Here is a 14179-nt window from a genome sequence, read left to right as displayed (position 1 = left end):
ATGGAAATATAGTGAATCAAATTTAGGGAAATATAAGGAAAAATGTTTCATAATGAAAAGGAACCAAAAAAATAAAAAATAAAAAATAAAAATGAAGAGGCAGGCTACATAGCAGGAACACCCATCTTCTAAGTCTTCTAGAGCTTCAGCCTAAACTTACAAGTATTGGCTCTGATGCTGATTAGATTATTAGCAGAAAGGCTATCAACTATGAGCACACATTTGCCCAAGATCCAGACCTTCCTCAGCTTCAACTTCCCAAGCTTGATGCTCACTGGCACATCCACCTTAAGATCTAATGGGATTCTTCCTGTCTGTTGTTGCTCCTGCAATGCCGCCATCAAAGCGTTTGCGTACTGTGTTTGACCAGTTAAGGCCACATCAAGCCGTGTCGTATTCTGGTGACCTTGGTAAAATCTTGGAAGCAATCCTTGGCATAGCTTTGTGTTCGTGTACCACACGCTCAGGTGACTCCCTTTCTCGTAGTAGATTCCAATTTTCTTGTTTGGGTTGTTGGCAGTGATCTTCACGTCGAATTTGGCATACAGGCTCATGTCAAAGTTAAGCCTAAAATCAGAAATTTTGAGGCTGTCAATGGAGTATTTGGGAAGCTTTGGTTGGAACATGAGGTAAAGAATGCCACCGGTGACTCCAATGACAATCAACAGGAGGATGAGAAGGCTTACCGTCCAGCACACGCATTTGCAGCAACATGTTCCTCTACATGGTGGCTTTGAGTGGATTTCTGGAATGGTACGCCTGAATGGTGGAGAGTAATGCTGCATTGGGTTGCCTTTATCTGAATTTGATGAGCCTGGAGGCACTAAAGGTAGTGTTGGTGGTGCTTCCTGCACTGCCACCGGATGAATTTTCTGATGATCCGCCATTGGTCTTAGATTGGCAACTTGGAGAAGAAATCTTACATGCAATACTGGAACAATGTTTAGTTTCCAACAGGCATCACAGCCTGGGTAAAAAAGTAGTGATACAATTATATAGATGGATTCAGTGTAGTTCCTTTATTTGACTTTCTTCTTCTTTATTTGATTTGTGTGGTAAATATAATTTTTTTTATATATTTGGAGTGAGGTTGATTTGTCCTTGACTTTATAGAAGATGGTTTTGGGTTGAAAACTTCTCACCTTCCTGACCTAATTTAACAAGATATCCGAAGCTTAGTAAGTGAAAGTAGGTCAGCTAAGCAGAGTGTTGGTTCAGTACACTGCTATCAATACTTTTTGTACAAATTGTCTTCCTCATCTGCTATTAAAAATTTAGAGGAAGATGAGAAAAATTGAATAACAAACACTTCAAATTTCTTTTTAGTTTAGGGTTGTGATGCTGACAAGTACAAGGATGACATCTTGACATGTCGCCCGATGTGGAGAACAGCTAACAGTGTCTCTCATCTCCAACCAAGATCTTGCCGGTGAACAACTATCTGGTCCAACACCAAGATGGACATTACAATAACGATTTGATAATAAGTTCATTATCACCCAAAAAAAATAAAAATACATTAATACTAACACTTCAACCTTTCAAAATCACATAGCTCAACTGTAAGCAAAAATGGCATATGAAAAGTATGATATAATCATGTAAAAAAATCAACAATGCCAAAAATGAAACATTTCCTATTCAATTATCTGATTTCAGCATCGTAATATACGTTCACGAGACCACCATTAGAAATATTTATGTTAACTACAATATTAGATACACTTGTTCATATTGAGAAAACTGACATAGTATTCTCACATAAGCTAGTAAATTAGCCCACATTGTTTCACCAGCATACATTATGTCACTTTCAATATTCTGCTGGAAACAGGAAACTGAACCTTCCCAATGTAATCAAAACTCATCAGGCAGCAATCATCACTGAAATTTTCTGCTCTTATAATGTCATGTAGCAAAAGGCTGGAGCTTGCTGCTCTGAATAATAATGCAAAACAGCACAGATGGATCACCAGCTTAACATACAGAACTCCCATTTGTGATATTGATGTTCCCTGATTTACCTTTTAACCAGGACATAAATCACTACTCGTGGGCTGCGATAATCTGGATGCCACTGCGTTTGATCGACACGCCCAATAGTGAACTCCTTCATTGCTGCTTCTAAGAAGTATTCAAGGACAGCATCTGTCACAGGAATAGATATATGAGATCTTTGAATTTGTATGGTGTTAGGAAAGTTAAATTTTAAGGTAAAATATCTACCGTTTCGAAGTTCTCCAGCCAAAACAATAGTTGTTTGGCTCCCACATAGTTCTAGTAGGGTGGTTAACAAATCAGTCACTGCTTCCTCACTATAGATGACATCTGAACCGAGCACTGAAATATATATATATTTTAAAAAATGAAAAAAAAGATCGGTCTACAAAATTAAGAAAGAACTTCCAAACTTAAACCAGATATGGACAAGAAACAAACAATTCTGAAATGCTTTGCTTCTTTTACCAGGAGTTGGGAGAGACAGTACCAAGTTATCTTATATGTCAATTAGTCAATTCATGGAGCAACAGAATTCATGCTGTTTGATGAAACCCACCATTTGGTGGGCACTAAGAAGATAGTCGCCAAAGGGAAAAAATTTCTTTTGGAAAGAAGGACCTGCGGGTCCCAATAACCCTGCACCTCCTCTTAAACATCAGGAATGACTTCAAATACCACTCAAGCTACACAGCTTTGTGAAGCTCATCTAATTATAACGTGCTTTTAGACTCTTGCACAGTTTGTTTTGACAGCAGGTCGCAAGTCGTAACTTAGATCATCCCAAAAGCCAAACTTAGACCTAACGACCCAGCTCTAATGGCCTGCGGGAATTTTTTACGGAAATTCCAATGTTTACGGATCTACAGAGTGTCCATTACCATAAAGTTGGGATAGTAATATTATTAGTTCAAGTTGAGCTGGGTCTGGTCTCATTGTAGAGGATCATTTGGTTCTTGGGTTGATGCTTTGAGCCATTATCTTTTGGTGCAATAAGTTTATTATCAAACTAACTCAACCTGCACCCTGTTGAACCACTAGAACAGAGTCCTTTAATCGATGTATTGGACGTTTAGAAGTAAATACAACTTTGGCTTTAAAAAATCTCCCAGATTGACTTATCCTGAAAAACGCGGGGCTGGGTGGGGGTGGGGTGGTATATTACTGTCATATGTCAAAAAAAAATATATATATATATAGAAATACACCACAATGTCAGACACAAACACGCAGGATGCCTTTTTATTTATTTTATTATTCTTTTACTATCCCTGCCCTATCGCTCCCACATAAAACGTGTGATGTTTATTCTAACTCATCTTTCTTTTGGATGGTGCTAGAGGGGTTGCAGCTCATACAGGCATCAAATATACAGGAATATCGATTACCCGCCAAAGAAACAATATATATACACACTATATATATACAGGAATACAAAAACTAAGATCATTCTATACATCTTAAATCTTCCATTTTACATCTACAGAAGAGTAAAGATTCTGGAAACGGTTCCCAGTTCTCTGGTACAACTCCCTAGAATTTAAAACAGCTGGCCAGGCACCCCCAACCTAACAACCAAGGAACTGCTTTACTAATGGAGCCTTAAAGCACACCAAATAAGGAGTAGCATAACAAATCCCTAGCCACTGGATAATGGAGTTTATTTTTTTCGCTTTATTGCACATGCAATATCCACAGGAGATCTATTTCCCTTGCATTCCTAGATTATCCATACATAGAATAACCTCTAAAGCACTAGTTCAGACAAAGAAAGAAACTTTAAAAAACTTTGCACAACCAGCTTACGTAGAAAAGATTCCATGCCAATAGATTCGTGACATCCATGTAATGAGTCGTCAAATGAGCCACGTTAAGAAAGCCCAAGCTTATACGCATTGGCCCACAGGGTGTCCCAAGAGGGCCCGAATGAAAGACCCAAGGTTACATGAACCATCAAAGAAAGTCCTACAAATGAAGACTTGGGCCTGTCAAGCCTGCTTTCCTCGATGGAAGCCCACAGAAGGGCCAAAGCACAACAAGAGAGCCTACCCATCAAGGCACTCTTACCTTCCAAATGTTTTCCCATGTAAAACTGATGCTCTCCTGCAGTCTCCTCCATGGCTCCACATAAGACCATATACAACGATCCAATTGCAAAATTAGCACAAAACATCCTCCCTCTTGCCACAAAATTGAAGCCCCATACAGAACCCCAAAAAAGACATCCAATAATGAAGAGGCCTAAAAAAGCAAGGCTCCCAAGTATCTCATATCCGTAAACCTAATATAATCACATATTTTGAAACAAGAACTCCTATATCTGCTGCAATGTGAAATATATCCGAGAATGTGGTCTTTACGGGTATATAAGAAACAATAATGTAGAGACCTTTAAAAGCACAAAAGTTGTTAAAAATAAGAAACATGCACATCGGAAAGGTGATCAGGAGGTTAAGAACCTCATTTCCAATATCAATTACGAAGGGAAGGATGGCGTGAATAAAGAAAGGGGAAGGACTAGAAGTGGGAAGCAGGGAGGAGGGGCACTAATTATCTTTGGTTCTCAATGAAGATACGAATTATTACATGGAACGTCTGTGGATTAAATGATCCGGACAAAAGAAAGGTGGTTAAAGTTGCTTTGAAGAAGTGGAATGCCCATGTTATTTGCTTGCAAGAAACCAAGTTGGCTTCTATTTCTGATGCCGTGGTTAGAAGCCTTTAGGGAAGTAGGTTCGTGGATTGGGAAGCTTTGAACGCCTATGGTACATCAGGCGGTATTCTTATTATGTGGGATCGTAGATGGATGTCTAGAACGAATATCTGGAAAGGGCTATTTTCTTTGTCTTGCGTGTTTCAGAGTTAGGAGGTGGTGCGTAATGAGGTAATGGGCACTTTTCAGGAATTTTATTCTCATGGCACATTCGAGAAATCATTAAATGCATCTTTTATAGCTCTTATTCCTAAGAAGAGCAACGCCTCTGACATTAAGGACTTTCGGCCAATCAGTTTAGTGGGGTGTATGTATAAGCTTATTGCCAAGGTCCTTGTTCTTAGAATGTGGACTGTTTTGGATGGAATCATCTCAGAGTCACAAAATGCTTTTGTTGGTGGTAGACAGATTTTAGATTCTGTTCTTATTGCAGGAGAATGTGTCGATTCCAGGTTGAAGAGTGAAGTTCCTGGTGTTTTATGCAAACTGGATATCGAGAAAGCTTATGATCACGTGAATTGGAAATTTCTTCTTTATTTGCTCCGGAGAATGGGGTTCGAAGATCGATGGATAAAATGGATTGAATCTTGCATCTCATCAGTTATGTTCTCTGTGCTTGTGAACGGCTCTCCTGCTGGTTTTTTTCCGAGTTCGCGTGGTTTGAGACAAGGAGATCCTTTGTCGTCTTTTCTTTTTCTTATTGTCATAGAGGGATTGAGTAAATTAATGAAAAAGGCAGAGAATCTGGGTTACATAAGGGGGTTCACTGTTGGTAGAGATGTTGCTAACCAGATCGAGATATCCCATTTGTTGTTTGCAGATGATACCCTGGTTTTCTGTGATGCTGATGTTTCCCAACTCAGATATTTGAGGTGCATTCTTACATGCTTCCAAGCAGTGTCTGGTCTTAAGATTAATGTTGGAAAGAGTGTGCTTGTCCAAGTGGGGGAGGTCTCTAATATTTCCACTTTAGCTACTGTTCTTGGATGTGGAGTGGGTGCCTTTCCACTCCCTTATCTGGGCTTACCTTTGGGAATCTCCTCTAGGATAGTGGGGACTTGGTATTCGGTGATTAACAGGTATGAAAAAAGATTGGCGGGGTGGAAAAACAGTATCTTTCGAAAGGGGGGAAGGTCACTCTTATTAAGAGCACCCTCTCGTCCCTTCCCACATATTTCTTATCTCTATTCCAGATCCCGTGTTCTGTTGCTGAATGAATTGAAAAAATTCAGAGAGATTTTCTTTGGGGTGGAAAAGGAGAGGAGTTTAAGTATCATCTTGTTAATTGGGAACAGGTTTGCAAACCATTGAAGTTTGGCGGTTTAGGTATCCGGAAGTTAGTCCTTTTCAATAGAGCTTTATTGGGGAAGTGGTTATGGAGATTCGGTAAAGAACGTCATCGACAATGGAGAAGAGTTATCTCATGTCGTTTTGGGGAAGAGAGTGGAGGTTGGTCCTCTCGTCCTGTTTCTATTACCGGGGGCGTTGGCGTTTGGAAGTTTATTCGGACAGGTTGGGATGTGTTTTCCACCCATATTCGGTTCAAGGTTCGTAATGGTATGTATGTTAGATTTTGGGAAGACTTATGGTATGGTGATCAGTTGTTGTCTTTCTTTTCCTCGTCTCTTTAGCATTGCCGAAAATAAGCATGCTTATGTAATTGACGGTTATCATCTTGATAACAGTGGAGTTACGTGGGATGTGCGTTTTAGGCGTTCCTTTCAGGATTGGGAGATAGTTGAAGTTTGCGACTTTTTGGACCTGTTGTATAGACAGAAAGATGTTGGCAGAGGTTGTGATGATATTTTGTGGACTCCCTCTTTTCATGGTAGATTCGAAGTTCGATCCATGTTCTTGTGTTTGTCTAATTTTATTGGATATGATTTCCCTTGGAAGTGTATTTGGCGCTCTAAAGCTCCTCTTAGAGTTGCCTTCTTTGTTTGGACTACTACTTGGGGAAATTTTTTAACATTGGATAATCTCCGTAAGAGAGGTAATACCATTGTTAATTGGTGTTGTTTTTGTAAAAATGATGGTGAGTCCGCGGACCATCTTCTTATGCATTGTCCTGTTGCATCTGATTGCTGGAATCTCATATTCAGTATTTTTGGCGTTCAGTGGGTAATGCCTAAGCACTCTTTCCAATTAATTAATGCTTGGAGAAGATGCCCTCTGGTCATGCTCGTGATTTTTGGATGGTCGCCCCACATTGTGTTTGGTGGGGTATTTGGAGAGAGAGAAATAACAGAAACTTTAAAGGGAAGGAATCGTCTTTTGCAAACCTTAAGTCTTTTATCCTACGCTCTCTTTTCTGTTATGTCAGAGGCAGCGCTTGCTCCTCGATCGATGACTTTTTTGTTCTATTGGACTCTGTTGGTCCATAGGTTTGGCTTTTGCTCTTTTGTTTTTGTGTATTAGGGACGCGTTCCCCTTTTGAACGTCTTTCTAATATATTTTTACTTATCAAAAAAAAAAAAAAAAAATGCATTAAGTTTCATGCCAAAACATCATCCTAAATTCATCTCCGCCACAACACATTTTGAGAATTCCCTTCAACCTCCTCACACTCTCCACTCCAATTGCGTAACTCAACTACCATTTGCATAAAGCACTTTGAATAAATTATGAAATCCTCCTCACTCCCAACACCCAAAACTGCAATGAAGAACAAACAGAATCCCGCACAATAAGGTGATATCTGAACTACTCCCCCATGCCTCCCATCTTTCTTTAACTTGTCTCAGCACAAAGGTCCAAATGATGAACATAGACATGGAGTACATGGGCAAACTCGAAGTATAATTAAGTTTACCACCTTTAAAAAAGGATGGCCTTTCCCACACTTTCAATCTCATCTCAAACTTCTCCACCACTGAATCATAAACTGAGGCCAACTTGAACGAAACCCCAAGACTCGATAGAAATTCCCAAATAAGACAATGGTGCAACCCAGATGCCCAGCCAAATTGACCTAATTTTGTTTATTAACTGGAATAATTTTCATTCTTTGCGAGATTAACACGCAACACTTAAAAAACTCCCTCAAAGCATAAAAAGATGCACTGAGTACGTCACAACTCACTCCTCTGTCCCATAAAAGATGATTGAATCATCAACAAATAGATGGTCAGAACTGCAGAAGATATCCTCCCGCTCTATTGATCTCAAACCCCCTTAAGAAACCCCCATCCATTGTTCTCCCAATCATCCTGCTAGGACTTCCATCACTATTATGATAAAAAATGAAGAATGTGGATCCCACTGCTTCAGCCCTCTTGAGCTCACAAAAAACCATCAGGATCCATTAACAAAGATGGAGAAGCAGACTGTCAAAATACATTGACCAATCCAGCTCCTCCATTTGGCTGCAAATCCCATATAGTCCATAAAATAAAAGAGAAAATCCGAATTCACATGATTGTATGTCAACCTTGTAGAGAAGCATCCATTATATATTCAACCTGGAATCTACATTGGCCACAAGAACCAAATCCAAACTTTGACCCCAACAAACGCATTGTGAAAGACCAACAGGCCTGTGGCCTAGCGGTACAAGGCTCTCACTTCCCAAAGAGAGGTCAGGGGTTCGAACCTCCGTGGAGGCAGTGTGTGTGAGTCCCAACTAGGAAAAAAAAAAAAAAAACGCATTGTGAAAGTCAAATATAATGTGGCAAATCACCCTCTTCAAGCTGCTTGCCAATGTCGCGGCCAAAATTTTGAACAAACTCCCAAACAAGCTAAAAGGGTTTAAGTCCTTCATTTCTACCTCCCCCTTTTTCAGGCATGGAAAAAAATGAAGCATTAATGCTTTGTCTGGTAGGAAGGAAGTAAGAAAGAGGTGCGGAGATAAGATAGGAAGGAAGGGACAAACTTCCTTTGATCAGTAGAGAAGAGACAAGGAGAGTAAAGGGATGAGTCATCCTTCCTCCTTTACAAATTTTCATCCTTCCAAGGAAGACAAGTGAAGTTATTATAAAAGTTTTTAATTATAATACTTCCTAAATTATACAAGTTTTAAATTACAATACTATCCTTTATAAATTACAATATTATATATAGGGATGGGTATAATGGTAAAAACAATTTAAAACTCTCTCTTTCTTTCTCTCCTAGTGAACACAGAAAAATTGTGAACCTATTCTCTACTCTACCATCCAACCGAATAAAAAGAGGGAAGGTCACAATCTCTTCTTTAGGGATGTTTCATCCATCCCTTCTTCCCTCATTTCCATCCAAATTTTTTCTTTTCTACCGAACGAAGCATCAGGCTATTTTCGAAGTCTCCCAGTATGTGAAAGATGAAGCACTGCCATAATATAATCTCAGACCACACTCCCATATGTTAAAAAAGGTTCAAGACACGACATTTATCCCTGTTATATTTCTTCAAAAAACATGCAACTCCTTATCATTGGAAAATAGCCTCCCAATAACTCTGCATCCCTTCTGAGTAGCTGCAAAATCAAAACCTTCAAATAAAAGGTCCACTATTTTCCAAATCTTTGTAAAGTCCCCATTGGAAGTACACAATCTCCTCACTGACCTCACCCTCCTCTCCCTCTTGACTCCATCAGGGAACGAAATTTATACTTCTGTCCCCTACTTTAAGCCACAAAGCTTTGGACTTTCATCTACAACTGATCTCCTCCATCAGTGCTATTCTACCCAACTCTACTTTCCTATCCTATATCCAAGTGACCTCATCCAGGGGGTACCCATTTCAACCTTTTCAACAACTAATTGCCCCCAAAGCTTACTTTCTTAACACTTAAACTTGCAAACCCTTCTGTTTGATTTCTTTATATATGCTTTCAGCATATTCAATTCCCAGCTTACACAAAGCTAGGTGAGCCTACCATACTGTATCTCCCCTTCTTCACTGGGTCAAGGAATTCTTCATGTCTCAACCACATATTCACTAAAAGGTAAAACTTTTTCCAACTACAAATCCCATCAAAATCCAACAGAATTAGTTCATAAGCTGACTGACTCTGGTCCATCCCACCAAATCAAGAACCAATAATTCCGTGACATTTCCCTATTGTTAGCCCATATGATCTTTGCACCTTCCAAAGGGGAATATTAGCTTCAATATTCCACCAAAAAGTCCTTGATGGCTGCCAACACCGTCACATACACCTAACTGCTCCATCAAATACTGAATTATATATTAGAGTTATCGTTACGACCGCAAGGACGGTCCACCTGTTTAAACACCTACCAAACCTTCCCGAATTCCAACCGTTGTGGCATTCTGCATCAGTCCATCCTGACAATACCAAAGGGATACCATCTCCCACATTAAAAAAAGGCATAAGAGAAACAAACCCCATTCTTCCATTCACTCCAATAACTATCCCACATTAATGCCCTGTTCGGTAGGACAGAAAAAAATTGGATGGAAGGGAGGGAGAGAAGGGATGGATGAGACATCCCTAAGGAAGAGATTGTGTATTTTCTTCTTTTTGTTCGGTTGGATAGAAGAGAAGAGAATAAGCTTATAATTTCCTATATGTTTGTTAAAAGAGAAGGAAAGAAAAAGTTTTAATTGCTTTTACCATTATATCTAATAATATTTATAATAGTGTAATATATAGAGGATAGTATTTTAATTTAAAAGTTGTATAATTTAGGATAATATTTAATTTAAAACTTCTATAATAGTCTACTTGTCTTCCCTCTTTTCTACCGCCCATTTTTGGGCGGATGAATATTTGTAAAGGAAGGATGGGTCATCCTTCCTATTCTCCTTTCTTTTCTTGTATCATCTCTACCGAACAAAGGAAGTTCGTTCCTTCCTTCCTATTTTCTCTCCACACCTCTTCCTTCCTTCCTTCCTACCGAACACAACATAAGAGAATCGTTGGCTATGACAACTACTCCCAGAAAGATCTAATAAATAAATCTACCTTCACAAAAAAGATCTATAGATAAATCTACCTCCCCAACAGCCAATACTGTTTCTTTGGAAATCTTCTAATCTTTGTTTCTTGCAACAATACCAAATTCTTTTTCCAATCATTCAACTGTGATTTAATCACCTTCCTCTTGTTTGGATCATTTATCCCTCAAACATTTCATGAAAGATGAAACTCGAAGGAGAAACAATGCTCACATCCTTCCCCTTTCCCCCCGCCCCCAACTAAGTCTAACTACAACCATGCTTTCTCCTTCCTTCCATCATAATCAATTGAACATGTTAATTTTCTCAGTTAATTATTCTTTCCAGATAATGATCCTCCTCTCTTGTTCCTACCTTTTATCCAAGCTAGCATACCCCACTTCTAATCAATGCCTTTAAACAAGGCATAGCATTTTTCTCAAATCCTTCGCAGGAAACCCCTAGGCATGAGCTGTGAGTCTTTGATTTTATGCACAACACAAGCTGAGTCTTGCTGTCCTTCTGATAGACTACAGCCATAGACTTTGAAGGGCTAATTCTAATGGGTTAGACCTAAGTCACATAATCCTTCTCAACAGAGCGCGTTCCCGCTCTCACGCTCCGCGCGCGCTTTCGCTCAAATTCTCACTATTTGTGGCTTAATTTTGCGCTTTTGCGCTCCCGCTCCCGCTTTATGTGACTTAGGGTTAGACTCCACATAGAAAAGACATTGCTGATCCTCAAACACCATCAGGTTTGAGTAAAAAGAAACTTAAATTATGGAGCAATCAAATTTTCACTCTGGATCAGTCTGAACGCCTGCACCAATCACCGTCATCCACAAGATCACAGGTTCCACATCAGTAAAAATATTACTCTCCTTTAGACACCACCGTGAATCATGTTTAACTTAGTGGAAAGAAGAAATTGAATTTGTTGAAATAAGAAGACTGGTTTGCATAAATTTGAGAGCACTAATGTTTAGGCGGTTGAATGCCATTGATAAATTACAATACAAGGAACTTAAACATCAAAAAAGGAGATTGGAGTATATGAGACTGACTTTCGAAAATACAATGATTTTCTAACAACAACCAGAACTTTGTCAAGCTCACTCTTCTTATAGAAGTTAAGTAAATACTTTTTGCGATTTGAACACATTTTAATCCCAAAAGATGTGTATGACAAATCATATTTATGCATTTACTCAACAAAGGCAAGAAAGAAATTATTTAAAGTCCTTCTCAAGAAGATGAATAATGATGTTTTTTTAACTAAGTGGGACACTCACTCCTAAACTCTTTCTTATCAAACCTCTTTTTTGTTCCCTTGTACAGCCCTTAACAGGCAGTTTTCATCACATGTTCTTTGCAGTGTGCCTAGAGAGGTTAGGAGTGAGTTGTGCCGGGGCTTGTAGTCCTCCGTCTCCCTCTTCCCCATGCCTATTTGTTCCCCCAGCCCCAGAGAGATGCAGAAATCTTTTTTTTAAAGAAAAAATTGAATAGATAGAGCCATGATATTTTGGAATATTGTAAAGGTAAACAGACTATTTTCGTCCCCTTTTCCGTGTTTGTCTGAGGACCTATGTGAATGCTAGAGCTATGAGTCAGAACAATGTTCACTGATTCTTCCATAGTCTGTCTATGTATTACTGTCTAAGACTTGACAATGAACCACCAAAATATTGGAATAAAATCTTTTCATGTGAGGAAGAGATAATGAGAGGCTTGTTACCATAATCAGGCAAAGGATTGCTTAATTCTGGGTCAAGATAATTTCCCCAGATGAGCTCAGTGACTGCCGCAGAACCCCGCACATCCCCGTATAGATTAGCCTCAACATTCTTTTTCAGTAGTCTCAATCTATCTGGCAAATCAGTAAGTATAACTTGAGCACCCAAAAAAGATGCAATGCAGCTGGAAACACAATAGAAGAACAAAGTACTTTAAGTGAGAGGAGAAATGACTCTTTGGATCAATTGGTTAATTAATATAAGGAAATCCAAATGAAATTATTTTATTTTCGTGTTAATCACTTGTGCAAAGATACAACCAATGAGCTACAGACATGGACTATGGACCCATCATAGGTGTAGATATTCTGACAAAGTACAACTCCTCTAGAAATGGGGTTCAAAGATGGAATCAAGGCTCATAAGATGAAGACTATGATGAGAAATTACCCGACTAATCCACAGCCAGAGCCCAATTCAATAACTTTCTTGCCTTGAAGAAGAATCATATCTGATTCCACAGCATGCTCCAAGAATTTGCCGAGAATAACTCCACTGTCCCACATCACCGCTCCAGTTACTCCAGGAGTGCTCTACATTTAATAATATTGAAAATTCTGTTGAATATATATATATATATAGAGAGAGTATGTGTTAAGTGTAACCAATTTACCATGGAAGAAGGGGATTGGAGAATAGTGAGAGAGCGACCGCAAGCGTCGAGATGGAGTTGGAGAGAGGATTGACGGACGAAGGCGTTGTGGGTGGAGAGAGTGGGCTGCTGAATACCCCACAGTAGCATTATTTCCTCTGCGGCCTCTTCTGAAACCATTCTCACCATCCCACCGTAAGACCCCATTTTTATCATTACATCTTCTTCTTCTTCTTCTACTTCTGCCGCTGCTTCCACAACCTCCTTCTCCTCAATAGCCATACTATCTCCCCCTTTCCTATTCTTTTCTTGGCAACTACTATCTCTCTCCACTCCACTCCGCGAGAGAGAGACAGAACCTAACCGCTCGAACACACCGCGTTTGATATTACTACTAGCATATATTATCTTTTTAGCGTCGATGTGATGCCAATGCAACAATACCGGGATCTTCAATCCCAGAACCCTTACTCTATTTTATTCCTATATTAATTGTTTATTTAAAAAAATTTGACTGTCACCTTTTATTCATTTTCAGTCCTACTACTAATTTCAATAAATTTGACACAAAAATTTTGTGAGTCAAGATTTTAAAGTAAACGATTAATATTGGACAGAGATACTATTATTTATCAGAGTTTGACATAATTTTTTAACCCAATGTTCTTAATTGGATAATGTATACAAGATATAAGTAAGTGAACACGAATCAAAGATGCGGCCATCAACAAAGCCGGGAAGAAGAGAGGAAGAAAAAAATAGACTACTCATGAGTTTTCTTATCCATTATATATATATATATATAAACAATTTTCGGCCTCATTGCATCATTTTTACTTCAGGAATTACCATTACATTGTTTTTGTGGTATGAAACATCAGAAACTGATAATAAACCTGGTACAGTAGTTGGTTTAGGCTCAGTATAGACCAGTTCCAGGCAGTGGAAGCAGCTCAACGTCACTTGCAAGTTAGCAATGACTTTCAAAAATTACTCCCTTACCAGTCCATTCTTCCTTTTTCACATGTCCCAAATTAATTGTCCTCTTTGAAAAGTCAAATCATCTTTTCTTTATATTTCCATCATTGTCCTTTATTTTTTTAATTATATGTCCCCTTAAAAACTCCTATTTCTAAATATGAACATCTATTGTGCGACAGAGGTAGTTGTTGTCAACATGACAGTCCCTGTTTTTAGACTCAG

General features: G+C 38.9%; 2 protein-coding genes across 3 annotated transcripts; both read right to left on the bottom strand.

Annotated features, from left to right (window-relative positions):
* Window positions 1-67: 67 nt before the first annotated feature.
* On the bottom strand, window positions 68-1534 carry LOC132307785 (NDR1/HIN1-like protein 6). The gene has a single exon (XM_059805651.1). It carries the CDS (start codon window positions 885-887, stop codon window positions 138-140), a length of 750 nt encoding a protein of 249 aa, XP_059661634.1. The 5' UTR covers window positions 888-1534; the 3' UTR covers window positions 68-137.
* An 83-nt stretch (window positions 1535-1617) lies between these two features.
* Window positions 1618-13539, bottom strand: LOC132307784 (uncharacterized). Of its 2 annotated transcripts, XM_059805649.1 has the most exons (5): window positions 12998-13522; window positions 12775-12917; window positions 12327-12508; window positions 2227-2340; window positions 1618-2148 (listed from the first exon to the last, which is right to left on the bottom strand). In XM_059805649.1, exons 1-5 carry the CDS (start codon window positions 13256-13258, stop codon window positions 2021-2023), a joined length of 828 nt encoding a protein of 275 aa, XP_059661632.1. In that variant the 5' UTR covers window positions 13259-13522; the 3' UTR covers window positions 1618-2020. The 2 variants fall into 2 exon arrangements, with proteins under 2 accessions (XP_059661632.1, XP_059661633.1); XM_059805650.1 differs by lacking the exon at window positions 2227-2340 and having other exon boundaries at window positions 12998-13539.
* Between the last annotated feature and the right edge of the window lie 640 nt (window positions 13540-14179).

The sequence above is a fragment of the Cornus florida genome, unplaced genomic scaffold (genome assembly GCF_030987335.1).
Source record: "Cornus florida cultivar Cherokee Brave unplaced genomic scaffold, ASM3098733v1 CherokeeBrave_3.0.0_Hap2_Chr05, whole genome shotgun sequence".
In the NCBI taxonomy this organism is placed as follows: Eukaryota; Viridiplantae; Streptophyta; class Magnoliopsida; order Cornales; family Cornaceae; genus Cornus; species Cornus florida.
This window is presented reverse-complemented; position numbering and strand designations above follow the sequence as displayed.